Source organism: Aptenodytes forsteri, unplaced genomic scaffold (assembly GCF_000699145.1).
Source record: "Aptenodytes forsteri isolate BGI_AS27 unplaced genomic scaffold, ASM69914v1 Scaffold119, whole genome shotgun sequence".
Lineage (NCBI taxonomy): Eukaryota > Metazoa > Chordata > Aves > Sphenisciformes > Spheniscidae > Aptenodytes > Aptenodytes forsteri.
The window spans coordinates 3,258,987-3,281,006 of NW_008796165.1; the positions used below are offsets into that span (position 1 = coordinate 3,258,987).

At 54.8% G+C, this 22,020-nt stretch overlaps 1 protein-coding gene across 1 annotated transcript in view; it reads left to right on the plus strand.

Moving 5' to 3' along the window:
• The window catches only part of PTPRF (protein tyrosine phosphatase, receptor type F), a 307,937-nt gene that overhangs the window by 285,453 nt on the left and 464 nt on the right, over window positions 1–22,020 (plus strand). The window contains exons 25-34 of the mRNA XM_009287280.1: window positions 3,625–3,748; window positions 5,740–5,915; window positions 11,824–11,943; window positions 13,563–13,717; window positions 15,046–15,331; window positions 17,250–17,428; window positions 20,035–20,161; window positions 20,389–20,514; window positions 21,171–21,325; window positions 21,797–21,932. Coding sequence (XP_009285555.1) covers window positions 3,625–3,748; window positions 5,740–5,915; window positions 11,824–11,943; window positions 13,563–13,717; window positions 15,046–15,331; window positions 17,250–17,428; window positions 20,035–20,161; window positions 20,389–20,514; window positions 21,171–21,325; window positions 21,797–21,932 — 1,584 coding nt within the window. The remainder of the gene's footprint in view (window positions 1–3,624; window positions 3,749–5,739; window positions 5,916–11,823; window positions 11,944–13,562; window positions 13,718–15,045; window positions 15,332–17,249; window positions 17,429–20,034; window positions 20,162–20,388; window positions 20,515–21,170; window positions 21,326–21,796; window positions 21,933–22,020) is intronic.

Below are 22,020 nucleotides of genomic sequence, written 5' to 3' on the forward strand. Positions count from 1 at the left end.
CCCCCGCCGTCACCGGCCCCCGGCCGCCCCGCTCCTGGCCGGCCGCCGCCAGGGCCAGCCGAGCTGCTGTGCTGCCCCAGAGGTCTGCCTGCCCGGGCTGCCCATGCCTGCCAGCAGCGGAGGCAGCTGCAGGGACTCTGCATACAGAGGGATTTTGGAGCTGCACTGAGGAAGGGGAGCAGCAAACCGAAGGTGGACCGTGTCTGAGAGACAAACTGGCACCCAGAGATGTTTTCAAGGCATTTGTAAAGTGCTCTCGAGTCTGTCGAGGAAAGAGCCTTTTTCCAATCCCGTTTCAATGATCTGGCTCTGTTTTTAATGTTGATGGCAGTAGCAGCAGGGATCCCTGAGCTGCTTTGGAGAGATTGCTCCCTGCACTTCCGTGCTGGGAAGGAGGAGTTCTGCTAATTGGGCTTTTTCTTAATTTGCACTTGCTGTCTTACGTCTCCCCTGTCACTTTAAAGCAAAGCAAAACTAAAAGTCGTGGTGCTTTTAAGTTTGTTCCTGGCTCATTTCCTTCCAATTTCCCAGCCCTTCTGCTTTCTAGGAAGAATGAGTTGAAAGTGTTACTCTGATCAAGTTTTGGGATGAAGCAGTGATTCCTGTGAGCTCCAGAAAGGAGCAAGAGCAGACTCCCAGTGCCCAGGCAGCTGTGGAGCAAGGTGGGGAGACAAGGCAGTGCTGCCATACTCAGGGGCGGCAGAGCATCGTACAGAGATGGGACAAGACTTGTTAACCACCACTCCGTGTAAGGGCTTCAATTGCTCTCCGAGCAGCCCATCATCCTCCCATTTATTTACTCATTTGTTTGCCTTAAAGGGGGGAACAGGTGTACATTAATTCATCACCAGAGTTTAAATTAAATCATTTTACTTCTAAATGAGTCACTAATTTGCAGGAGTATTTAATTAGAGCCTCTTTGCACTCAGGTGCTGTATTACTTCTGACTTTCTCACCTGTTTGCCCTCTTAAGAGGCTGATGATGATTAGACCATTTCTGCACATCCTCATTGCATATCAAAGCAATTAACCCTAATGGCAACACCTTGGTGCTCCTCCTCAGTTCTGGGGGCTCTTGGCAGCCTTGTCTCCCCCAGGAAATAACCCTTTCCACCGCTGTGGCAGGACGCAGACTTGCTGTGCAAAGCACACTGCACCCCACAGCTTGGGCAGCCCTGCAGCCTTTTGGCAGTGATTTGCAGCATAGATTGAGCGCGAACAACTGCACTGAGCTCTCCCTGCCTCTGCTGTGAAGGGAGGACTCGCTCCAGCACCCACCTGTGCCCGATGCCAAGCAAGTGTCCACAGAGTGCAAGCAGGGTTGGTGCTTTCTTGTGTTGCTCCTCAGCGGCAACAAAATGCTCACTCATACCTTCAGGGCCGGTCTCGGCTCCACCACCAGCTAGCCAGCTCTCTGCGTGGGCTGTCTGTGCAGACTAAGGCCACCTTTTTGAAAAAGAAGTGTTATTTATGTCTTTAACAGGCATTGGTGAATTTTCCTCCTTAGTTTGTCTGTTTGTGCTTCTCCTTCAGTGTGCTCCGAATTGACTAGACTGGTTTCATTCATCTCTACTCCAAACTAGAAAAGTCCTTACACATTTTATTCCTCTTACTTTTTCACGCCTTTGATCATTTATATTGCTCTTCTCCAGTTCAGCCCCACCATTAGGTGGGCAGCAGTCATCCCTGCCATGCAGCTGAGGGAGGAGAGCATCCAAAGAGCTGATGCAGTGAGCAGCCTATCCTGAAAACAAAATACAGGTGCCTGAGCGAAATGAAGCGCCCCAGAGAGCCGTGAGCTGTGCTGGGACATCTCTGCCTGGGCAGAGGAGTGTGCAGGGGCTGTGGCAGCCAGGCCAGTGGGTTTCCAGCCAGAAGTGGTGCTTGCGGTCTCCACTCCCACCATCCCTGCTGCAGCGCCTCTGAGCGCTGCTGCTGCCTGCTTATTATGCTGATAATAGAAAATTACAGGTTTTCTGTAGGAAATGTCTATTTACATCCTACGTTTCCCAAACTACTTATTAGCATCGCTGTGATGTCACATCCTCCTGCGCGTTTTCGTCAGCGCTGGCCCCTCTGCCTGCGGGCAGCCTTCTGCTGCAGGGAGGGCTGGTGGCGTGGGCCACACGTGGGGATGGGCGACTGCCTCCTGGCACAGCACTGGCCCATGCCCTGTGCATGCAACAGAGCCCTCGGGGCCGGTGCAGCGATGCAAGGCAGCGCCTGTGCTCTGTACCCAAGCTGGGTACCTACACCCACTGCCAGCTGCTTGGGAAGTGCCTGCTCAACAGTGCAGGAGAGTAGGGGACAGTGATGGGTGTCACCTTGCTCACAGACAGTGGTTGATGGGGCTGAGCAGAGGGACCATGAGGGCCATCCAGGTCAGCCCAGCCAGGGAGCTGTGCTTCCCGGCTCAGCCTTTTGCTCACAGCTGATGCAGAGCTGACAGACTCATGGGCGTTTTGCTGCCTGAGAAACCTTCTGACATGGCTCTCTGCCAAGCGATGAACACGGATGCCTGCAGAGAGAATAACGTGCGGTGCTTCCCCTGGCCTGTTTTGCTCAATATTTTTGCCTGTGGGCCAGCAAAGCTTCAGGGACCCTGAGCTGGAGCATGATTTTAAGAAGGCTTTGACTGTGTTGGTAATTTCGGGGGGAGGGGATTCATGGGACGACTGATTTCTGCTGTAGCTGCCTGCCCCGGGCTTGCCCAGGGCTGCATGTGCAGAGCAAGTCCCTGCATGAGGCAGCTGTCTTATCTGGGTGCCTCACGTATCTCTTAGACAAAGAGGCCATCCCATCTCAGAGGGGGGCTTTGGGGATGGTCCTTTTTCACCTTGTTTCATGCATGGACAAAGACAACAGGAAAGGCTGCGTGGCCATGGAGGATCCATGCACTAGGTGCACTAGCACATGGCTCGTGGGAGAAGCATTGGGTGTGCGAGGCCAGGACGCAGGTGGGATCGGGATGTGTGCTTTTCAAGCAGTTGCATAGCGTGCAGGCCTTTGGCCAAGATTTATAACCACGTCTCTTCTCCAGGTTTATAGTTCCTTGTCACTCTATTAACTCAAACGAGAGATGTTTACATTGCATAAGTAGCTGGAGCAGTGGATAGTAACCTATCAATTTTCATGACTATTCCCTGGCAAAAGCTCATAGGCTGTCTTGCAGGACACTAATACCCAAAGCTCCTGGGACACAAGACACCCAGGGCTTGCTATATTTCAAGAGACTGCAGTTCAACAGCTAATAAAACCGCTAGGTCAAGAACTGCGCGGTCAGGTCTCTGTGGAGTCCTGGCATAAGACCAAATTTCTGCTGATGGGTAGCTCCAGAGGAAAGGATGAGCCCACAGCGAGAGTGGAGGTGAAGGCTCATCTGCAGCAGGCTGCCCTAGCGAGGGGCTGCTTTGCCTGCAGGTCACAGGAGGCAGGTCCCACTGGAGACTGGGTTTCGGTGTCGTCTGGCTTGACACTGCTGCTGGGGGCGCCCACGGAAGTTGCATCTGGCCTGGGGAGAGGTGTGCAGGGAGATGCAGATTTCCTGACTGAAACGCACGTGTGCTGCAGTGTCCCGCTGTGCTGTAACCACTCCTGACTCCCTCCCTCTCTTTCTTTCCACAGTCCATTGATCCGGGGCAGCAGTTCACCTGGGAGAACTCCAACCTGGAAGTGAATAAACCAAAAAACCGCTATGCAAACGTCATCGCCTATGACCACTCACGTGTCATCCTGACCTCCATCGATGGTAAGAGTGACTCCAGCAAACGGCTGAACCTGGCTGTAGCAGGGGACCATCTTTTTCCCTGTTTTCAGTCAAGCAGGGGCAAACACCAAGAAACATACCCAGCATCAGCATGAGCAAATGTGTGTTCTGGCTGGCAAGAAGAGAGGAAGGGCTCTGCAGAGCTGCCCCTGCTTTCCCAATGTCCTCAGAGCAGTGTGCCCCGTGTGGTTGCTTCTTGCTACTGCTGGTGCCAGCAGAGATGTCTGTCCCAGCAGCCTCCCTTCTCACTGCTGGCCCCGCTGTGACTTCAGCTGCCTTCCTCAGCACATGGTGTGACATGGCACTGTTAGCCCTACCACCCTCTGTCCCAACACGACTGCAGGGCCGGTATCTTCCTCTGGGACTTGTCAGTGTTTGCTCCCAAGTAAGCGCCCAGAGCTGCACAGGATGAGGGGTGCCCCTTCCCCTGGGATATCGGGCTCCACACGTCCCTCCATGGGAGATGCATCGGGCCCTGCTGTTCATAGCACTGACCCCCATGGCTCCAAGAACCAGCCCCACATCTCTGGAGTCTGGGCTAATACATGCTTTTAGTGCCTGCTTTGCAGTCCCCTTGCACACAGAGGAGCTAGAGCCCAGGTACCGAAGCCCAGGCTCACCCGTTCCCACTGGTTTATAAATCAGCACCCAGCTCTGCACACCAGAACTGAGCCCACTCATGGGGGATGAGGAAGGTGCAGCTAATTCAATGCACCCCTGGTTGGGGAAGAGACTGGGGCCTGGCTTTGCCTACGGGTGGCCCTGCAGTCACTAGCATCCTTTTTCTTGGGATGGAAGAGTCTTTTCTAATGCTAATGCACCACTCGTCCTCTTTGGGAGGAGGAGGGGGTCCAAACAGTCCTTCACAGCAAGGCTTGTTAAGCAGCAGCAGCTATGCGAAGGCCTGGCATGCCTGATCATGGGCAAACCCTGTTAGACAGCTGTGGGGTGAGCACATGGGGGAATCCCTGTTTTCCAGCCTGACTCAGTTGCTGTAAGTAGTGTCTGTGTCTTCCTGGGAACCGTTCCCGAAGCACCCTGCCAGGTCCCCGCTGCCCATGCCAAGGGAGCCAGGCGCTGCTCTCCAGCTGCTGCTGCTCCCCGAGAGCCACCAGCACTTTGTTTCTGCTGGAGACTGCTGGGACCTGTAGAAAATTCCCCAGGACAAAAGGGTGAGGGGAATACCCCCAGCTTTATTTCCTTCCTCTAATGAAATGCAGATGCGCTCTCCTTGGGAGACAAGGAGATTCCTGCTGCTTTCCCTCCCTGCAGCCCGGGCAGCCCATGCTGAGCAGGGCTGGAAACAGCCCCAGGCCTCTGCTTTACTGCATTTATTTTAGTAACTGTGTGTTTGCATTTTAAAGGCCTTTACAAGAAAGTCCTTTCCTTAAAGTGGTGGAGACAGAGTGGGAGCTGGAGCAGCCTCTGCCAGCAGGCAGCAGAGGGGGGTCTCACACTGAGAAGGGTTTCAGTGGTGGTGGGAGGAAGGTCTCTGGCTCCTCTGGGGTACTTGTCCCTGCAGAAGGGATTGGAGGACATCCCTGCATGATATCCCCAGCTAACAGAGGCAAGCTAATGAAGCAGCCTCATTTTTAAAAGGTGCTGCAGGACCATAACAAATAGCTGGTGAATTTAAGACAATTATTTCAAGCGGTTGCTTGGGGCCAAACGAGCTCCTTAATATTCCTGCCTGTGAATTTCCCTTTGTGTGCGGGTGGCAGCTGTCTCTCTGCCTTGATGCTGCCTGCTTGTTGTATTAATGTGGGAGTTACAAAGGGTTCTTCTTTGTTCAGGCACCATCCCTGTCCTTTGCAGGATCCCTGGGAGAGATTCTGGCATCACCCTGTAAAGGGGACTTGTCAAGAGCCTTGTGAACATGCCAGCCTCTTCCCCTGCCTGCAGGGCCCAGCAGAGCGATAGACACAGGGTCGTGGGCTGCCCCTGAAGTAACGCTTCACCCTCTTTCTCCGCAGGGGTCCCAGGCAGTGATTACATCAATGCCAATTACATTGATGGGTATCGGAAGCAGAACGCCTACATCGCCACACAGGGACCTCTGCCAGAAACCCTCAGCGACTTCTGGAGGATGGTGTGGGAACAGAGAACAGCAACTATAGTCATGATGACCAGGCTGGAGGAGAAGTCCAGGGTACACTGTGTGCTTCCTCTCTTTTCTGGAGCTGGTGGGAGGGGCACGAGAGAGGGATGGGAACACTTTACAGCATAAGGGCATCCAAGGAGAGGCAGGCTCACTGCTGCGGGCACCCCAGCAACAAGTGCCTTGTAAGCATATCCCTGTGGGGCAAAAGGGTGGCAAAACCTCCTGTCACTGTGCTGCTTGTTAACCACTGTTCTTGTCTGCGTGTCTGCATGCACACCCATCCTTTCCCTGCCCACATCACTCGCACCAAAGGAAGAAAGGAAAGCTCTGAGATGGGGAGTGTTGACAGTCCCTGAAAGCCTGGGGGCTGTGTCCCGGAAGCTGAGAAGCTGCAATGGGTAGGTGGTATCAGCAGCATCCTGCAGCCTGACAGGGCTCTGGCGTCTCTGGCAATGCAGGGGAATGGCTGACAGGGTCTCATTGCAATAACAAGACTAATTTGTGCCTTGTCCAATGACAACATGTATAAACGGTTGGCTCATACTGCCAAGATTAGATATTCTGATGTAATAAATGCAAAGCTGCCTGCAAACCATGGGGAAGGCGTGAGGTGGAGAGGAAGGAGCAGGAGCCCTCGCTGCGGATGATGCTTATGGTGTCTCGTGACAGAGGTTCTTACTCAGCCCCTGAAGCAGGAGTTCGTAAGCTGTGACCGAAGTGCTCCCATGCCCAGATGCACCCTTCGGGCAAAGCCAACCCAAGCAGGAGGCAGCTTCTGCCTCTCGTGATTCAGTTTGTTCCTAAAAGTAAAATTTTAGTGGTGAGCATTTGTACTTGCAGAATATTTTAGTGTTGCCATGCCAACAGCAGGAGAAGGGTCTGTGCGCTCAAGCTGTGAAGCACTGGTTATTTTTAGCCCAATAAGCTCGTTCTTGAGAAGCAGAAACTGTCAAGTTTGGGTTTAGTTAAAACTTTTGCCCGCATGCTCTCCCTCTGTTTCAAAGCTTTAGCACCGAAATGCTCGCAGGGGTGTCCTAGCCCACGCTGGCTGGGAGGAAGCAGCTGGAACAACCGATCACCGTGGCAAACCAGATCTGCTTTTCCTGCATGTACAAAAATAGGCTTTGTTCATGGGCTTCCCCGGCTCTACAAATGCCCTACCGCCTGCGGGGAAAAATAGTGTTCTTGGAGACGAGCTGCCTCTAGAGATCCAACCCCAGCTTTGCACTGTGCTTCCTGCTGCGCAGCCCTGCCTGATCTGCCCGATGGCTGCCGTCACCCACCCCAGCCCAAACAGGGAGGTGAATTAACCTGACCCGTCCTGCGGCTCAGGGCTTGGCATGTGGGCTAAGCAAGATCAGAAGCTGCTGATCAACTGCTCTCTGCAGCTGGGGGTTGTATGGGGACTTTTTTGTGCCTTCACATTTCAGTGGTAGAGCGTATATTTGAAGTACAAGGGAAAGCCCTTTTAGGTTGCCAAGTAAATCCATGCCCGGAGTCCTGACTCACTTAACTTCTGGGCTGCTTAGTTGTGGGAAGGCACTCCAAGGTGCTTGTTTCTCAAAGATAATGGATTTCCTTTGACCCCACAGGCATTTGTCTTTGCCTGAGACACCTGCGCTGCTGAGCCATGTGTTATCTCCCCCCAGCACGCTCCCTGTCATGTCATCCTGCAATTACCTCCTGCAATATTGGTTTCTGTCCCAAACACGGTGCGTGTGGTCAGGCTTTTGGTGATGGGATGGGCACTGTGAATCCCTGTCATAGGCAGGGGGTGACCAGAGCCCTCACAGAAGCTACAGGCAGCCTGCCTGACCAGGCGTGCTGCCCAGGGGCTCTAGGCTGACCCAAGTGGACCCAGACCCCAGCATTCACTCCCCAACACCGCCTGCCCATGCCCTGCTGGTTCTTTGGCACATCCCCAGCACTAATGAGAAATGGGCAGTTTTCTCAGGGACTGCAGGAGAGGCAGGTTGCCAGGGGAGGCAGTGGGGAAGCCCGGCCACTCCTGAGTCGAACAGCCCTGCACAGCAAGGGCTTCCTTGGATGTGTTTGCTGGATCCTGTAGGTGCCTCAGGGCACCCACTCACAGGAAGGCCCTGGTAGGGAGCTGGGATGTGGACTTGCAGGAGATTATTTTTTCAGGGTTTTTTGTCGGCTTCTCCAGCATCTTCCAAGGCAGGATGGCTTTCAGCCACCTTCCTGTTCTGCTTTTCCTCATGCCCCTTTGGTGATGGCTAGAGCTCACTCAGGAGCACACCTTTTTGGGACCAAGGAAGATCCTGGTCACTGCCCATTGCTCCCAGCTTTCAGCATGAGTCACTGTTTTACAGTTTACTCCACTCCAGAGCCTTCACACCTCATCTAATGCAGCCCCTTGGGTCCCTGCAGCATTGCCGCCTGTTGATGTTCACACTGCTGTGGGACAGCACTGCTCCAGGCAGTCACATGGTGTCACAGCGATACCCACAGGTGATCTTGCTTGAAAGTCCCCTTGCCCAGGGGCTTTGGCACAGGCACAGGACTGTCTCTCCAGCTGCAGAGCCTGGGGTGGGCAGCAGGGCCTCATGGCGAGATGCCCAGCACAGAGCAGGCTTTGCCACCTTCCCAAGCGAGCTCCCCAAGTCCCCCTTGGCAGCGCTGTGTGTAGATAAGCCGACTGGGACCGGCAGCAGCTTTGCAGCCCTGTAGGGGTGACACTGCTTTAAAGGGCTCCTGAGCTGCAGGGGGAAAAAAATCTTTAAAGAGCATCAGCTTTTATGGTCTGCAATTTCAGCTGGCTTGATGGTCCAAATCATCCTCCCTTTTTCATGTTTTCACAAAGCGAGAGGCACATAAAGGATAGAAATGGCTGGATTGTGCAATTTAGCTGCCTTCAAAGCTTTACAATCAGTTTCAGAATCATTTGGTGGCAGTTCAGAAACACACATTGTAGATTAGTTTTCCTGAAGCTGCAAGCGTGGCGTGTCCCAGCCAGGGTGTGTTGCACAAGAGAGGTATTAAAGCAGGATTTCTCCTACCCTGGGCTATCCCCAAGAGCCCGCCAGAGCGAGGTCTCCCAGAGCAGCGCCATGGCTTGTTCTGTCCCAGCCCAGAGCACCAAGCAGCCATCCCTGGGGTGTGATCTCCCCTGGCACTTCATGTCCCCAGGCAGGGGTGCAAAGAGGCTGGTGCTCAAGGGCTCTAAGGAAGAGGGGCCTGGCAGCCACGTCCCGCTCCAGTCCTCTCGCTGGCAGCGATGCCATCTGGAGCTTGCGAGCGGGGCCGGGCGCAGAGCACAGCTCTCAAGCTGAGCAGAGGTGCCCGGCTGCTCTTGGGCACAGGGCATCAAAGGGGAGGGACGGGAACCACTCAGCAAAGCTGCAGTAAATGGCTGTTCAGGACATTACCGTGCTCCTTAAGTTAATGAGAAGCAAGCACTGCCAGAATAAAACATCTCTTATCTGCTTTAGTGCCACAGTGCATCGGCTTCAGCATAAAATTTACAGAGCTTGAAAATGGGGCATAAACATTATGGGTAAATTTGGCAGAAAATGTGACTGACTCTTATCTGGTCATGAATAAATAATTTTCAATTACCAGCCCAGGCGCTGCTATTATCCCGCACAGGGAACTCCTCTGAAGTTTGTTTTGTGCTTGAGCACACACGGCCCTGTAGCATGTGGGTGGCAGGAGGGGACCGCTGTCCCCGAGGTGTGGGCTCAGGCACAGGGACATGCTGTGCTGCTCCCCTGCAACGTCCTCTGCAAACCACACCGAGGGCGACACAGCAAGTGGCTGTCCCCAGCATTTGCAGGATGCCATTCTGCCCTCCCCTCACCTCCTTTAGAGAGGGGTCGCATCATCCCCGAACCAGGCAAGGCAAACTCAAGTGGCCGGAGATGGAGCTGCAGCTGCCGCCCGCTTGTGAGGATAAGATCAGTTTAGCTGTGAAATAAGGTTGTGACCTCTGAGTTGTTTGCTTTGCAGCTAGTCAACGTAAAATAACGGGCTGCTCTGTGCCAGGCGAGGAAGAGAAATCTTTTGAGATTTGTGCAGGGCCTGACACGCTGGGAGCACAGATCCAAAGCAGCACAGCAGCCTGAACTGCAGGAGACCCTGGGCAGGAGGCAGCAGAGCTGCTCTGGACATGCAGATGCCTGCAGTACCCCATCAGGCAGCCTTGCTCCAGCCGCTTCTGCCAGGACAGGACTTACTGACAGCAGACCCCAAAAAAGCAGGGACAGATGCATCCCTCTGACCCCAGGTTGCTGTACTCCAGCAGGCAGAGTGCAGAATGAGGGCTCTTAGCTCTCACAAGCCCCACCCCGCTTAAAGTGCCTTCAATTAAAAGGCAGAACTTCATTGATTTCTAATTAAGTCTGTTGTTTCCCTTCCCACACATTCCCCTGTAAACACGCTCGGCTAATAATTAAGTTTACTATTCCTTGACAAGCACAGATGATCTTCCATTCACTCCTCTCTCCTAGGGCAGGAAACCATTTTCGGTGCAGTGCACATGGGTGGGAATGAAGTCTTCCTCCTGTCAGCCAGGCACCACGGCTCCGCGGGATGGGGGAGCCGGGTGCCAGATGAAATAGGGATGCTCAGGGTGCCAAATTAAATAGGAAGCTTGGGACTGGAGAGAACAAAACCGGAGAGAACAAAACCAGAGGAGTAGTTTGCAAATGCTGAGCTGTGAATAGGAGGAGGAGGAGGGCATCAGCAGGTGAGCAGGGAGGGATGCACTGGGAGATGAAGGGGGCAGAGGGATGGGGCCCTGGGGATGTGTTAGGGCTCTCTGCCAAGTGGGCTGCAGCAGGAGCTGTGACCAGTAGCTCAAAGTGCTCTGGCTGCGGAGTTGGGAGGGGGAGATAAAGGATGCTGCAGGGCAGGGGGTCTCTAGGGAGCAATGGTGTTTTCGTGATGGGACAGTGCTGCCTGCAGGAAGGGGCTGAAGGTATGGTTTGGCCACAGTTTGTGTCTTCTCGCAGAGGGAGAACAAGTTGTGTCTCTGTCTGAGCTGGCATCTGTGCCTTGCTGCAGAGCAGTTTTTGAAACACCTGGGAGATGTAGATTTCCAGAGATGCGCCACCTGCCAGGAGGGCAGGTTGGCATCTCTCGGGGATGCTCAATGCACTTGAGCCTACGGCAATGCAGAAAGGGTGGTAGGGTCAGCCCCATGGACACAGCGTCCAGGCTGGAGGCCTGGCATGGGCTGTGTCCCTTCTTTCACTAGGGTGGTTTGCTGCCTGGGGGCCACGCTGGCACCTGGGGGACTACGGATGTTATGGGGAAAGGTAGTGCCTGTTGTTGTATTGTTGTGTACCGTGCTGGACTCAGAGCTGTGTTCTGTCTCAGCTCAGTGCTGTGGGTTGAGGACTTAGGACTTCGGGCTGGGATATCAGGGAGCTGGTGGGGATACAGGCTGCATCTCCCTCACCTCGGCTGCCCTTCAAGCAGAGCCTTCCCCAGAGAAACCACCGCTTCCCCTGCCCTGCTTCACCAGCTCTCCTCCCACCAACCCGCACCTGCCGACCTTCTCTCCATCCAGACGGATCTCAGGCAGGGGGATGCTGCAAGCACAGCCCTGAAGACCCCCATCTTCCCAAACAGGAGGCAGAGAAGAAAAATTACAGCAGGCACAAATCACTGCTAGCAGTTGCTGCACACTGTCTTCATACCTGGTGCTGCTCTTGCTGCTGTGTCTGGTGGCCTGGACCCCTTCGCTGCTTCCCACCAGTGGCTCCAGGAAAAAAAAATTGCTCTTTGAATATGAAGACATATGTCACCCAGGGTGTGCTGTCTTTCTGCTGGGGACTGGGACGCTCCGGGAGAAGGAAATCTGGGTGTTTGGGGCCCCCCTGCACAGTGACTCTTTTCTGTCTTTACCCTTTGAAGGGCAGAGCCCTGTTCCTCACCCCAAATGCCCCAGCCAGCAGCCAAGCACTGACCCTTTCTCCTCTCCTCCCCACAGGTAAAGTGTGACCAGTACTGGCCGAGCCGGGGTACGGAAACCTATGGGATGATCCAGGTGACCCTGCTGGACACAGTCGAGCTGGCGACCTACACCGTCCGCACCTTTGCACTGTACAAGGTATGGCGCTGGCTGGGCTGTTCCTGCTCCAGGTAATGCAGAGCCGCTCCCCAATGCTGCAGGGTGCTGCACAGCCCACAGGCAGAGGCTGCCGGCTGGGGCCTGCCTTGCCCAGCGGGTGGGTGGGTCCCAACGGTGGCCTGGACCCCTTCGCTGCTTCCCACCAGTGGCTCCAGGAAAAAAAAATTGCTCTTTGAATATGAAGACATATGTCACCCAGGGTGTGCTGTCTTTCTGCTGGGGACTGGGACGCTCCGGGAGAAGGAAATCTGGGTGTTTGGGGCCCCCCTGCACAGTGACTCTTTCTGTCTTTATACCCTTTGAGGCAGAGCCCTGTTCCTCACCCCAAATGCCCCAGCCAGCAGCCAAGCACTGACCCTTTCTCCTCTCCTCCCCACAGGTAAAGTGTGACCAGTACTGGCCGAGCCGGGGTACGGAAACCTATGGGATGATCCAGGTGACCCTGCTGGACACAGTCGAGCTGGCGACCTACACCGTCCGCACCTTTGCACTGTACAAGGTATGGCGCTGGCTGGGCTGTTCCTGCTCCAGGTAATGCAGAGCCGCTCCCCAATGCTGCAGGGTGCTGCACAGCCCACAGGCAGAGGCTGCCGGCTGTGCCTGGCTTGGCCAAGCGTGTGGCTGGTCCACACATGGGCCGTTTCTCACAGCTGGGCTGCAGTGGGAGACCGGCTGCAGGTTGTGCATCTGGCCACCACTGGATTTTGGCTAGGACACCTGATGCTCTCCTGTATGCATTCAGTCCCTGTGATGGGCCATGCTTGCCTCTGGCGAGTGTACATGTAACAGCTGTCCTCCCATTAGAGGGACAACATGGGAAGCAGTGAGTTTTTAGCACTCCTGTCACTAACAATGCAAACGGAGGGGCCCTGCTGACGTGTGCACAAGCCCTTCTCTCCTGCCTGCTGCGTAACTCATTAGTGTTTGGAAATCCCTGGGGGCAGTGCTAGCAGCTGCATGTCACAGCAATGCAAACAGGCTTTGCAGCCGGCTGCCTCTGTGTGTGACTGAGTCTGGGCCACGCTGGCAGAGAGAGCACAGTGCAATGGGGACACACTCACGCCCAGGGAAGGCATCTCGCCCCCAGCAGTCACCCGGCCAGTCCTACCACATTGCTGCATAGATCACTCAGCCAAGCTGAGACAGGAGCAGGGCAGTCTCTGCAGACACGGGCTGATCAGCCATCCCAAAGAGACCCATGATGCAGAGGAACAGGGAGAGACCTGGCTGCTGTGGCCCTTCCATGCCCAGTGCCCATTTTTCCCTGAATGTGCAGTGAGTACGTGGGTAGTGACCCCATGCTGTGCAGAAACGAGTCTTTCACCTTCCCTTCAGTCTGCTCCGCTCCCGCAGAGCTGCTCTGCTCTCTGTATCAGCTGGCTTTCCACAGAGCATCTATGTGTACAGAAGCCCTGCAAAAAAACCTATGTTTTGCCTCCAGATTTTCAGTGGCAAAAGCCCAATACATGCATGATCACGCACAGCATTACATGCCAGTTGTTACCCAGCCAGCTGGGTACCTTGTTACCCCATCAGCGGGTTCCCATCCTCGGATGAGACTGTTTTCATGCAAAACAACTCCTCTTTGTCTTCAACAGAATGGCTCCAGTGAGAAGCGAGAGCTGCGACAGTTCCAGTTCATGGCTTGGCCCGATCACGGGGTACCAGAATACCCCACCCCAATCCTAGCTTTTCTGCGACGGGTCAAGGCCTGTAACCCACCGGATGCTGGGCCCATGGTTGTCCACTGCAGGTAGGACTGTGTGTTTGCCAAGCTGCACCTGGGCACGTGCCTTCTGGCTGCAGGAGCTTCAACCTTTCCAGCTAAAAGTGGAGTCTCCTGTTCCTGTAGGGAAGGTTTCACAGTAGCATAACCTGCACTGCATGCTTGGGCTGGGAACAGATCAGCAACCAGCAGCGGTAATGCAGTGGTGACGTTTGTATTGCTACTGCTCTGTCAGATTAAACAGCGCTGCTGTATGGAGAGCCTCAGAAAACACTTCTTCCCGCAAAACTGCAAGTACCATTTAAAAATGAAGTGATCTGTGCCCAGCACAAGTAGGTGGTACCTTTCAGAGGCACATCATTGACAGACACACATGCAGTGACTTCTACAAATATTCATACGCAGTATTTACAGTAGAACTCTTTCGCAGCATAGAAAGGCAGCTCTTTAAGCAAAATATTAGTCTACTAAGGCTCAGCATCTTATCCAGGCAAGATTTATCTATACCAGCCGAGTGGGGACTATTACTGAACAAACCACTCCATCATTGCTGTTCCAGCATATGCCTTACCAACAGTGTTTAATGCTCTTCTTTCATGCTCTGTTTCAGATGGGAGTGGGGTATAATTAACACACAAACAAGCTGTATTAAAGCCCTGTTAAGGATCTGACTTGCACCATAAATGAGGAAATGGCTAGCTTCCTATCTCTGCCTGTGTTTACATGTCACGACAGCAAGTCTGTTGTTTTCAGGGTGCTCTCAGGGTGAGTAGTTTGGGGATTGCTACTGCCCTTCCAACAGACGTGGAGAGGCATCCGGTGCTTGAGCGAAGAGCTCAGCATAGACACGCATGACCTCACCTTTCTGCTTTCCCCTCTCGCACTGGCTGTCCTCGTTTTATGGGTTAGGAAACAGTGACCAAGGTTAGGAGACAAGCAGGCTTAAATTATGGGCTTCACTGGTGCCAGGGCCCAGCCTGGACTTCAGGTCTTCTGACTTGATGCACATGTACACTGTCACTCTCCTGCCTGTTAAATACATTTCTCCTTCCCTTGTGGAGGTGCTGCCAGCCACCGCAGGGACCAGCAGAGTGATACCGTGTCCTTTCCGCTCCATCAGTGAAAGGGGGACAGCAGAAGGGCTGAGTAGCCTCCCACATTCTCCAATGCCTCTCTCCCTCGCTCCTCCTGTCACCTCTTGTTTGGGGCTCAGCTCGTTAGCCTTCAGAGTGGGGAGCAGCCTTTATTCCCCTTTTGTGCACTCTAGGTCCAGGTGCTTTCTTAAGCAAGAGCAGAGCTTGCATGGCATCTGTAGGAGACAGTGTCATCTCAGGCCATGTGCTTTGTTCCCGCAGTGCCGGCGTGGGCCGAACTGGTTGCTTCATTGTCATTGATGCCATGCTGGAGCGGATGAAGCATGAGAAGACTGTGGACATCTACGGCCACGTGACGTGCATGCGCTCTCAGCGCAACTACATGGTGCAGACAGAGGACCAGTACATCTTCATCCACGAGGCCTTGCTGGAGGCAGCCACGTGTGGCAATACCGAGGTGCCTGCACGCAACCTCTTTGCTCACATCCAGAAGCTGACCCAGGTGCCACCAGGCGAGAGTGTTACTGCAATGGAGCTGGAATTCAAGGTTGGTGACAGAGCCCCAGCACCCCCCTTCCCTGGCGCCCTGTCTTTGCCCACACAGGCCCACTGAGCCACGTGTCCAGGGGTTGGGAAAGGAGAGCCGTGGATCATTACAGACAGTTACTCTTTTGTGTGTTTCTAAACCAGGTAGGCAGTGATTTCAAACACATTTGAATTGTAAAGCTTGTGTCGGCCATGGTCCCCCCTGGATTGGCAGCTTCTGGGGAGGATATAAAAGGCAGATGGATGCGCAGTTCTCAGCAGCACGTTCTGCTCTAGGTTCACTGTGCAGCGGGAGCTGCATCTGAAATCAGATGCAGATCGTGTTAGTGATAATTGACGTTACTGTGAGCAACTTGTCTAGAAACAGCTCCAGTTTAAATATGTGAGACGTTTATAGTCTCATTTCTTCAATGCTGAACTCTGTTATCTTTTAACCACCTCGACACCAAGCCTTGGTGTCTAGAATTGGTGAAGGTAATGTTATAAGGCACGCTGCTTTTAAGAAGCCAAGCCCACATTTTGCTATCTGTATCTGTGAATGCCAACTGCAGATATTTATTACAGCCTTGGAGATGGAAGTGAGCTCTGGTAAGCGCCCATATTCTCAGATGAGGTGCATTAGTCCAGTGAACTCATGCAGGGGAACATAGCTCATGCAGGGAGGCAGCAGACCATGCAGGCTGTGAAATGAACTGCAGCAATACAGCTTCACCCTGGGGATTCCCTCCAAGTGACAAAGGAGCAGGAGAGGCAAAATACTGACTTTCTGCGTAAACTTGGAATAGCTGAGCAGCTCAGTCCTGTGGTTACCAGGGCTGCTGGTGTCTTTGGCTTGGCACAGTAGAACATGTTGCATTAGTATCTCATGGTGACACCTGCACTGAGAAACCCCTCAAGAGAGCCACAGAATTAGGCTCAACTCTAGCAACTCTGTTGTAAGAAAGACAAAAATTTGCTGTTTCTCCAAGGGTCTCCTTAGAACAGTAATAAAATTTGCCCCTCTCTGTGCCCTGGCAGTGTCCACTGCGTGGGAAACCCTGGGGAACAGGATATGGGAGGGCCTCACATGGCTGCGTCACTCCCCAAAGAGCAACCCTGTCCTTCTGCAGGGAGCCTCTGCCAAGGACCAGCTGCCATACATAGAGAGAAGGGTGGCTCTGGAGATGCTGGAGGGGTCTTTTGGGGAAAGGAAAAAAAAAGAAATAAAAAGGAAAAAAAAAAAGAGGGACTTCTGCTTGAACGTCTCTGCCAGCAGATCTAAGTAACACATTTACCATGACTCCAGTTTACAGGGCTCACAGAGAACCATAAAATGTCTCAGAGTAACCTGAAATAGATCTTCTTTACCTAAAACTGTCACAGTTCTCACATTTTTCTTGGGTTCTTCTGGGGTGAGAGTAAATAGCAAGACATTGTTGGAAGATGGAAAATTTTCCTTCCCTGATGCCACCAGGCGTGTGTCCCTGGTTCAGCGAGGTACAAAGCTTCATGTCCTGGCCCTTTGTGTGTCAGAGAGCTGCTGTGGGTCTCCACTCCACTATGTGTGACTTTGGGGCTGTAGCAGCAAGTGAGTGCAGGTGGTTCCCCTGCTGTCACCTACAGCCATGCACCAAAAGCCAGCAGCGAGGCCATGCTGTGCCTAGGTGTGCAATACCATGGCAGAGGGGCCGACGCAGTACTGAAAACCAGACTGATTACTGTGAAATAGAGCAGCTGGGTGCAGCCTCCTCATAACGTGGTGGCAGAGCCCTTCGTCTGGTCCGGAAAGACCTGGTCCCCGGCGGCTGTCCCTCGGCCAGAGGAGGGAGCATGTCTGCATGCCTGGAGGGGCTCCTGCCTGCCCTGCTGCCAGGGCCCCGATTTTGCCCCCAGACTGCTGCATCCCCAACAGGGGTCTGACATGTCTCCTCCTCTTTCAGCTGCTGGCCAACTCTAAAGCACATACCTCACGTTTCATCAGTGCCAACCTCCCGTGCAACAAATTCAAGAACCGCCTCGTGAACATCATGCCATACGAGCTGACAAGAGTCTGTCTGCAGCCCATCCGGGGTGTCGAGGGCTCCGATTACATCAATGCCAGCTTCATAGATGGGTACAGGTAAGGGCCACCTTAGGTGCCTAAGCCAGCCTGTCCTGCCTGCTTGGGAACCTGGGCAGAGCTGCCTTCTCCTCTTTCCCAAGGACTGGTCCTGGCTGCCTGGAGGTGGGCTGGGGATCACTTTGTTGCATTTTATCTATTTCCATCTTCTCAGACGCTCCGGTGCATATAGTTAACATTATGTGAAGACTGCTAGTGAGTGAGCGCTGCTAGGCTGGCTTGTATTGCTGTAGACAGATGCCCACGTGGCTGGGGTGGGAGGCTGTGCTGCTGGCTCCTGCGGAGGTTTATAGGATCTTCTGGTAGGCATCCGTTGGTATGTGTTTTATATCTACAGCATCTAACGCAAACCTGCCCCCCTTCACTAGCTGTAGCAACCAGAAGTAGAAGTGTGCTTGGGCTGCGTGGCTGATCACGTCTTGATTTTGGGGGCAGTCTGTGGATCCTCAGGAAGGGCTGGTGCTGGACACTGGTAGCTGTAGCAACCAGAAGTAGAAGTGTGCTTGGGCTGCGTGGCTGATCCAGGCAGCAGCCCAAGGCTCATTGTCACATGTCTTGATTTTGGGGGCAGTCTGTGGATCCTCAGGAAGGGCTGGTGCTGGACACTGGGAAGCCTGTCACTGAGTTCTGCTTCCCAGGATACTTTTTAGAAAGCACAAATTAAGATCTAGTGGGGCAATAATACTTACGGTTTCTGTATCTAACTGCTGGCATCACATTCTCAGATGCTAAGTGCCAGGAGAGAAGAATGCAGGGGAACAGCCCAGTGGCCACATCTCCTTCCCAGCCAGTCCCCAGACAATAATCCAGACCAAATTCCAACGACACACATACGAGGCTCATTCGTGTCATCTTTCTGTGCACCATCGCAGTAGGGTCACCCAGTGCAGGAGTGGGGGATACAATGATGGATGTGGCACAGTCCCCCTCCAGCTTGGCTCTGCCCAAACGCTTCTTATGGGTTGGTGACCGCCCAGTGGCAACAGGCACTGCCAAAGGGAACAGATGTTGGTGCAGCCAGGCCAGTGGCTCTATGCTTCCATCCCTGCTCCAGCAGCTGAGCCCAGGAAGGGTTCCCAGGGGGAAGGGCTACGTGGAGGCAAGAGTGGGCATGGAGCAGAAGGGGATCAACCCTGGGAGCATCCCAACACAGCAAAACCGCAGCGAGCCAGGCTCCCTCAGGGTGGGACAGAGTAATGGGGAAGGATGAAGGGGCTGGAGAAAAGCTGTCACAGAGCAGCCTCCGCTCCCTCCTGCCTGTGTGGCTCCGAGCCATCCAGTACCGCATCATTAACGTGGCCGCCTGCCTGCACGCCCGCCCCGGCAGCCCAGTGTCTGACAGGTGGGCTGCACCCACAGTGCCCTGGCTCAAGAGCTGATTAAGAGCTATGCTGGTTTTGCCCCTTGGTGATGCTACAGAGGGAGGGCTGCCAGCACGGCAGGTGGTACCATTTCATGTGCTACCTACCCCATCCCTGAAGAGTGCTGTTATCTCTTCCCCTCCTTTCCTTTGAACCGAGCAATCTTCTCCATATTATCTAAAGAGATCAGTTGGCCCAAGGTCCTGCAGACATCACTGGTGCTGCATCTTTATTAGCTCTTTTGTTTCGTTCTGCAGCCCCACTCCCTGCTTTTTATGATGTCTTATAAATCCACCTTGAAGCAGCCCCTGTCTTCATCCTACACGTTACAGCTGTCCTGCAGCACGTTCATTAATTTTTAGCACCAGCGGAGAGATGAAATGCTGGACGGGAGGATGCCGTCCCGCGGGCTCCGGCGCCCCGCAGTGGTGAAGCGAGACCATGTCTCTGCCGTCCGTGCGGCGCCAGACCCGTCTCTCGCAGGCGGCACCAGTGTGCCAGGCTGGGCGCTCGGCAAGCCAAAGAACCAACACACCGGAGATGGCCCTTCTCAGAGTACAAAGCACCAAGGGTGCTTTCTTTAGGGTGGCTGCCAGGCTGGGGCAGGTCAAGCTCTGCTTTCACATGGGACATTCTGAGAGATGCTCTGGTTCACAGTGGAACCAAGGACAAATTTGGAAGCTTCGGAAAAGTTGACAAAATGGTACTGGTGGTTTCCACACTGCCCTAGTTATTAGTTGGCACGCGTGATCCAAGTGACCTGATTCAGTTGCTCTGTGTCTTCCCATGCAAAGGGAGGGATGGTGGGTGCTGCAGAGAGTAAACATGCAGGAACCCAGGGGTGCTGCTGGGATCGTCCCCAAGCACAGCCTCTCCTCCCAGCCCAGATGGGTGCTGGCAGCCTGCTCACGTGGGCCTGGGTGCCAAGAAGGATCTCAGTGCAGCAGTGCTAGGGACAAGCTGGGGACACTGTCACCCCAGCAAAGACGAGCAGCCTTTCTGGATCCTGCACCTGGTGGTGCTAACTGCATCTGTGGGGAGCACTTAGAAGACACGCTGGGGGCAGGCTCCCCTCCCCCCAAGTCCATGGCTAGTCCTAGAGACCTGTCTCCTGCAGCTGCATTGTCAGCCCTGCTGCCTGCTGCACGGGGTCCCTGCTTCCAGCCCTCCTGGCCCACCAGCCCCCAGAAGCAGCTGCTGCCCACCTCCCAGGAGCTGGTCTGAGCACCGTTATGTTTGTCGCAGGCAGCAGAAGGCCTACATCGCCACGCAGGGACCGCTGGCCGAGACCACAGAGGATTTCTGGCGGATGCTCTGGGAGCACAACTCCACCATCGTGGTGATGTTGACAAAGCTGCGCGAGATGGGCCGGGTACGAATCCTGCTCAGGGGAGAAGGGGGCTGTGTGGCTGCTGTCTGTGGGCACAACCTCTCAGCTCACCCCAGTCTGTCCCCAGCACCAGCCGCTCTGGGCCAGCCTCCTGCTGGCATGTCCTGTGGCTGACCCTGTGGCCCCACAGCCACGTATGCTCCCAGGGAGCGGGAGGGAGGAGCAGCAGCTTGTCAGTGCTAATGTCTCACCATGCTCCTCATCCACAGGAGAAGTGCCATCAGTACTGGCCCGCAGAGCGCTCTGCCCGGTACCAGTACTTCGTGGTGGACCCCATGGCAGAGTACAACATGCCACAGTACATTCTCCGAGAGTTCAAGGTGACAGATGCCAGGGTGAGTGCAACTGCTGGCTCCCCAGCTCCCCTGCCTCCTATACCTCTGCCCCACCTCTGCCCTGCCCAAGCCAGCGAAGGGAGCGTGCAGCAGCTCCTGGAGGAACCGGAAAGCTAGGTGCTGCCTTGTACTGCAGGCAGAAGGGGCTGCTGCCCCTCACCTGCTGCTCCTCTCACCACAAGTTCTTCCTTGCCAGCTGTGTCAGCCCCGGTGAGCAGTTCAGGGATCCCTGTCAGCACCAGACCCTGCCTTGCCTGTGCTGCGCACTTGGGCAAGCATTTAACATGGGCTCCCCTGCACCTGGAGTCTCTGTGTGCAGCATCTGACCGGGCACAGGACCCTTGTGTGACAGTAAACATGGTCCTGGGGTGGACCTGGGCCCCAAACAGGACCAGGGCACTGACCCAACAGGCCCTGCAGGGGCCCAAAGCCCTGCTCGGCTCAGCTGCCCTGGGGTGAACATGGGAGAGCAGAGGCAGGCCCCAAACGCTCAGTGAAAGATCTGCCTGGGCTCATCCATGAGCTGTGCACCCTCTCGCCTGGCCTGGGCCAGGGGGTCTGAGAGCAGGTCAGCAGCACCAGTGCTGAGGGGAGAGAGATCAGCCCCTCTTGCTGTCTCCTCACCCATGGTTCACGTCACACCCCTGTCCCTGCAGGACGGCCAGTCACGGACCATCCGCCAGTTCCAGTTCACAGACTGGCCTGAGCAGGGAGTGCCAAAGACGGGAGAGGGCTTCATCGACTTCATCGGGCAGGTGCACAAGACCAAGGAGCAGTTCGGGCAGGATGGGCCCATCACGGTGCACTGCAGGTGAGTGAGGGCAGATGAGCACCCACCTCTGCCTTCATCAGCCCTCGGAGATGTCCCCTACCTTGCTTACCCTGGCAGCTGCCAGCTCCCCTGCACTTGGTGCCCCTCCTGCATACCACTGGCAAGAGGCAGGCAGGGGACGAGGAGGCAGCAACATCCATGGGTGCCATTGACAGCCTTTCTGCCAGGTGACTAGATTAACCCAGTGCCCTGGGAGTACTGATTTGTAGCTCCTTGGAAGAGTCCTTGGGCAGGACAGGGTGCCACGGCAGCTTGGCCCAGAGGCAAGGCAGAATCGGTGGGCCCCATGGGGCTGAGAGGGCACCTCTGGCTGGCAATGTCCCTGTGGCTTCTCCTGGCTCCACTGAGCATGTCCCCATGCTCCATGAGCTTGCACCGCTCCTAGGAGCTGTGCAGAGCCTCACTGGGGCTGGCGGGTCTCTAATGGCACCTCTTGCTCCCTCTGCGCAGCGCTGGGGTCGGGCGCACAGGCGTGTTTATCACGCTCAGCATCGTGCTGGAGAGGATGCGCTATGAGGGGGTGGTGGACATGTTCCAGACAGTGAAGACCTTGCGGACACAGCGGCCAGCCATGGTGCAGACAGAGGTGAGTGTCCTCTCCTCCCCGGGGTGGTGGGAGATCTGTGGGAGACGGGAGGGGAGCCGGCATCTCTGGATGTGCAACCCTGCTGCCT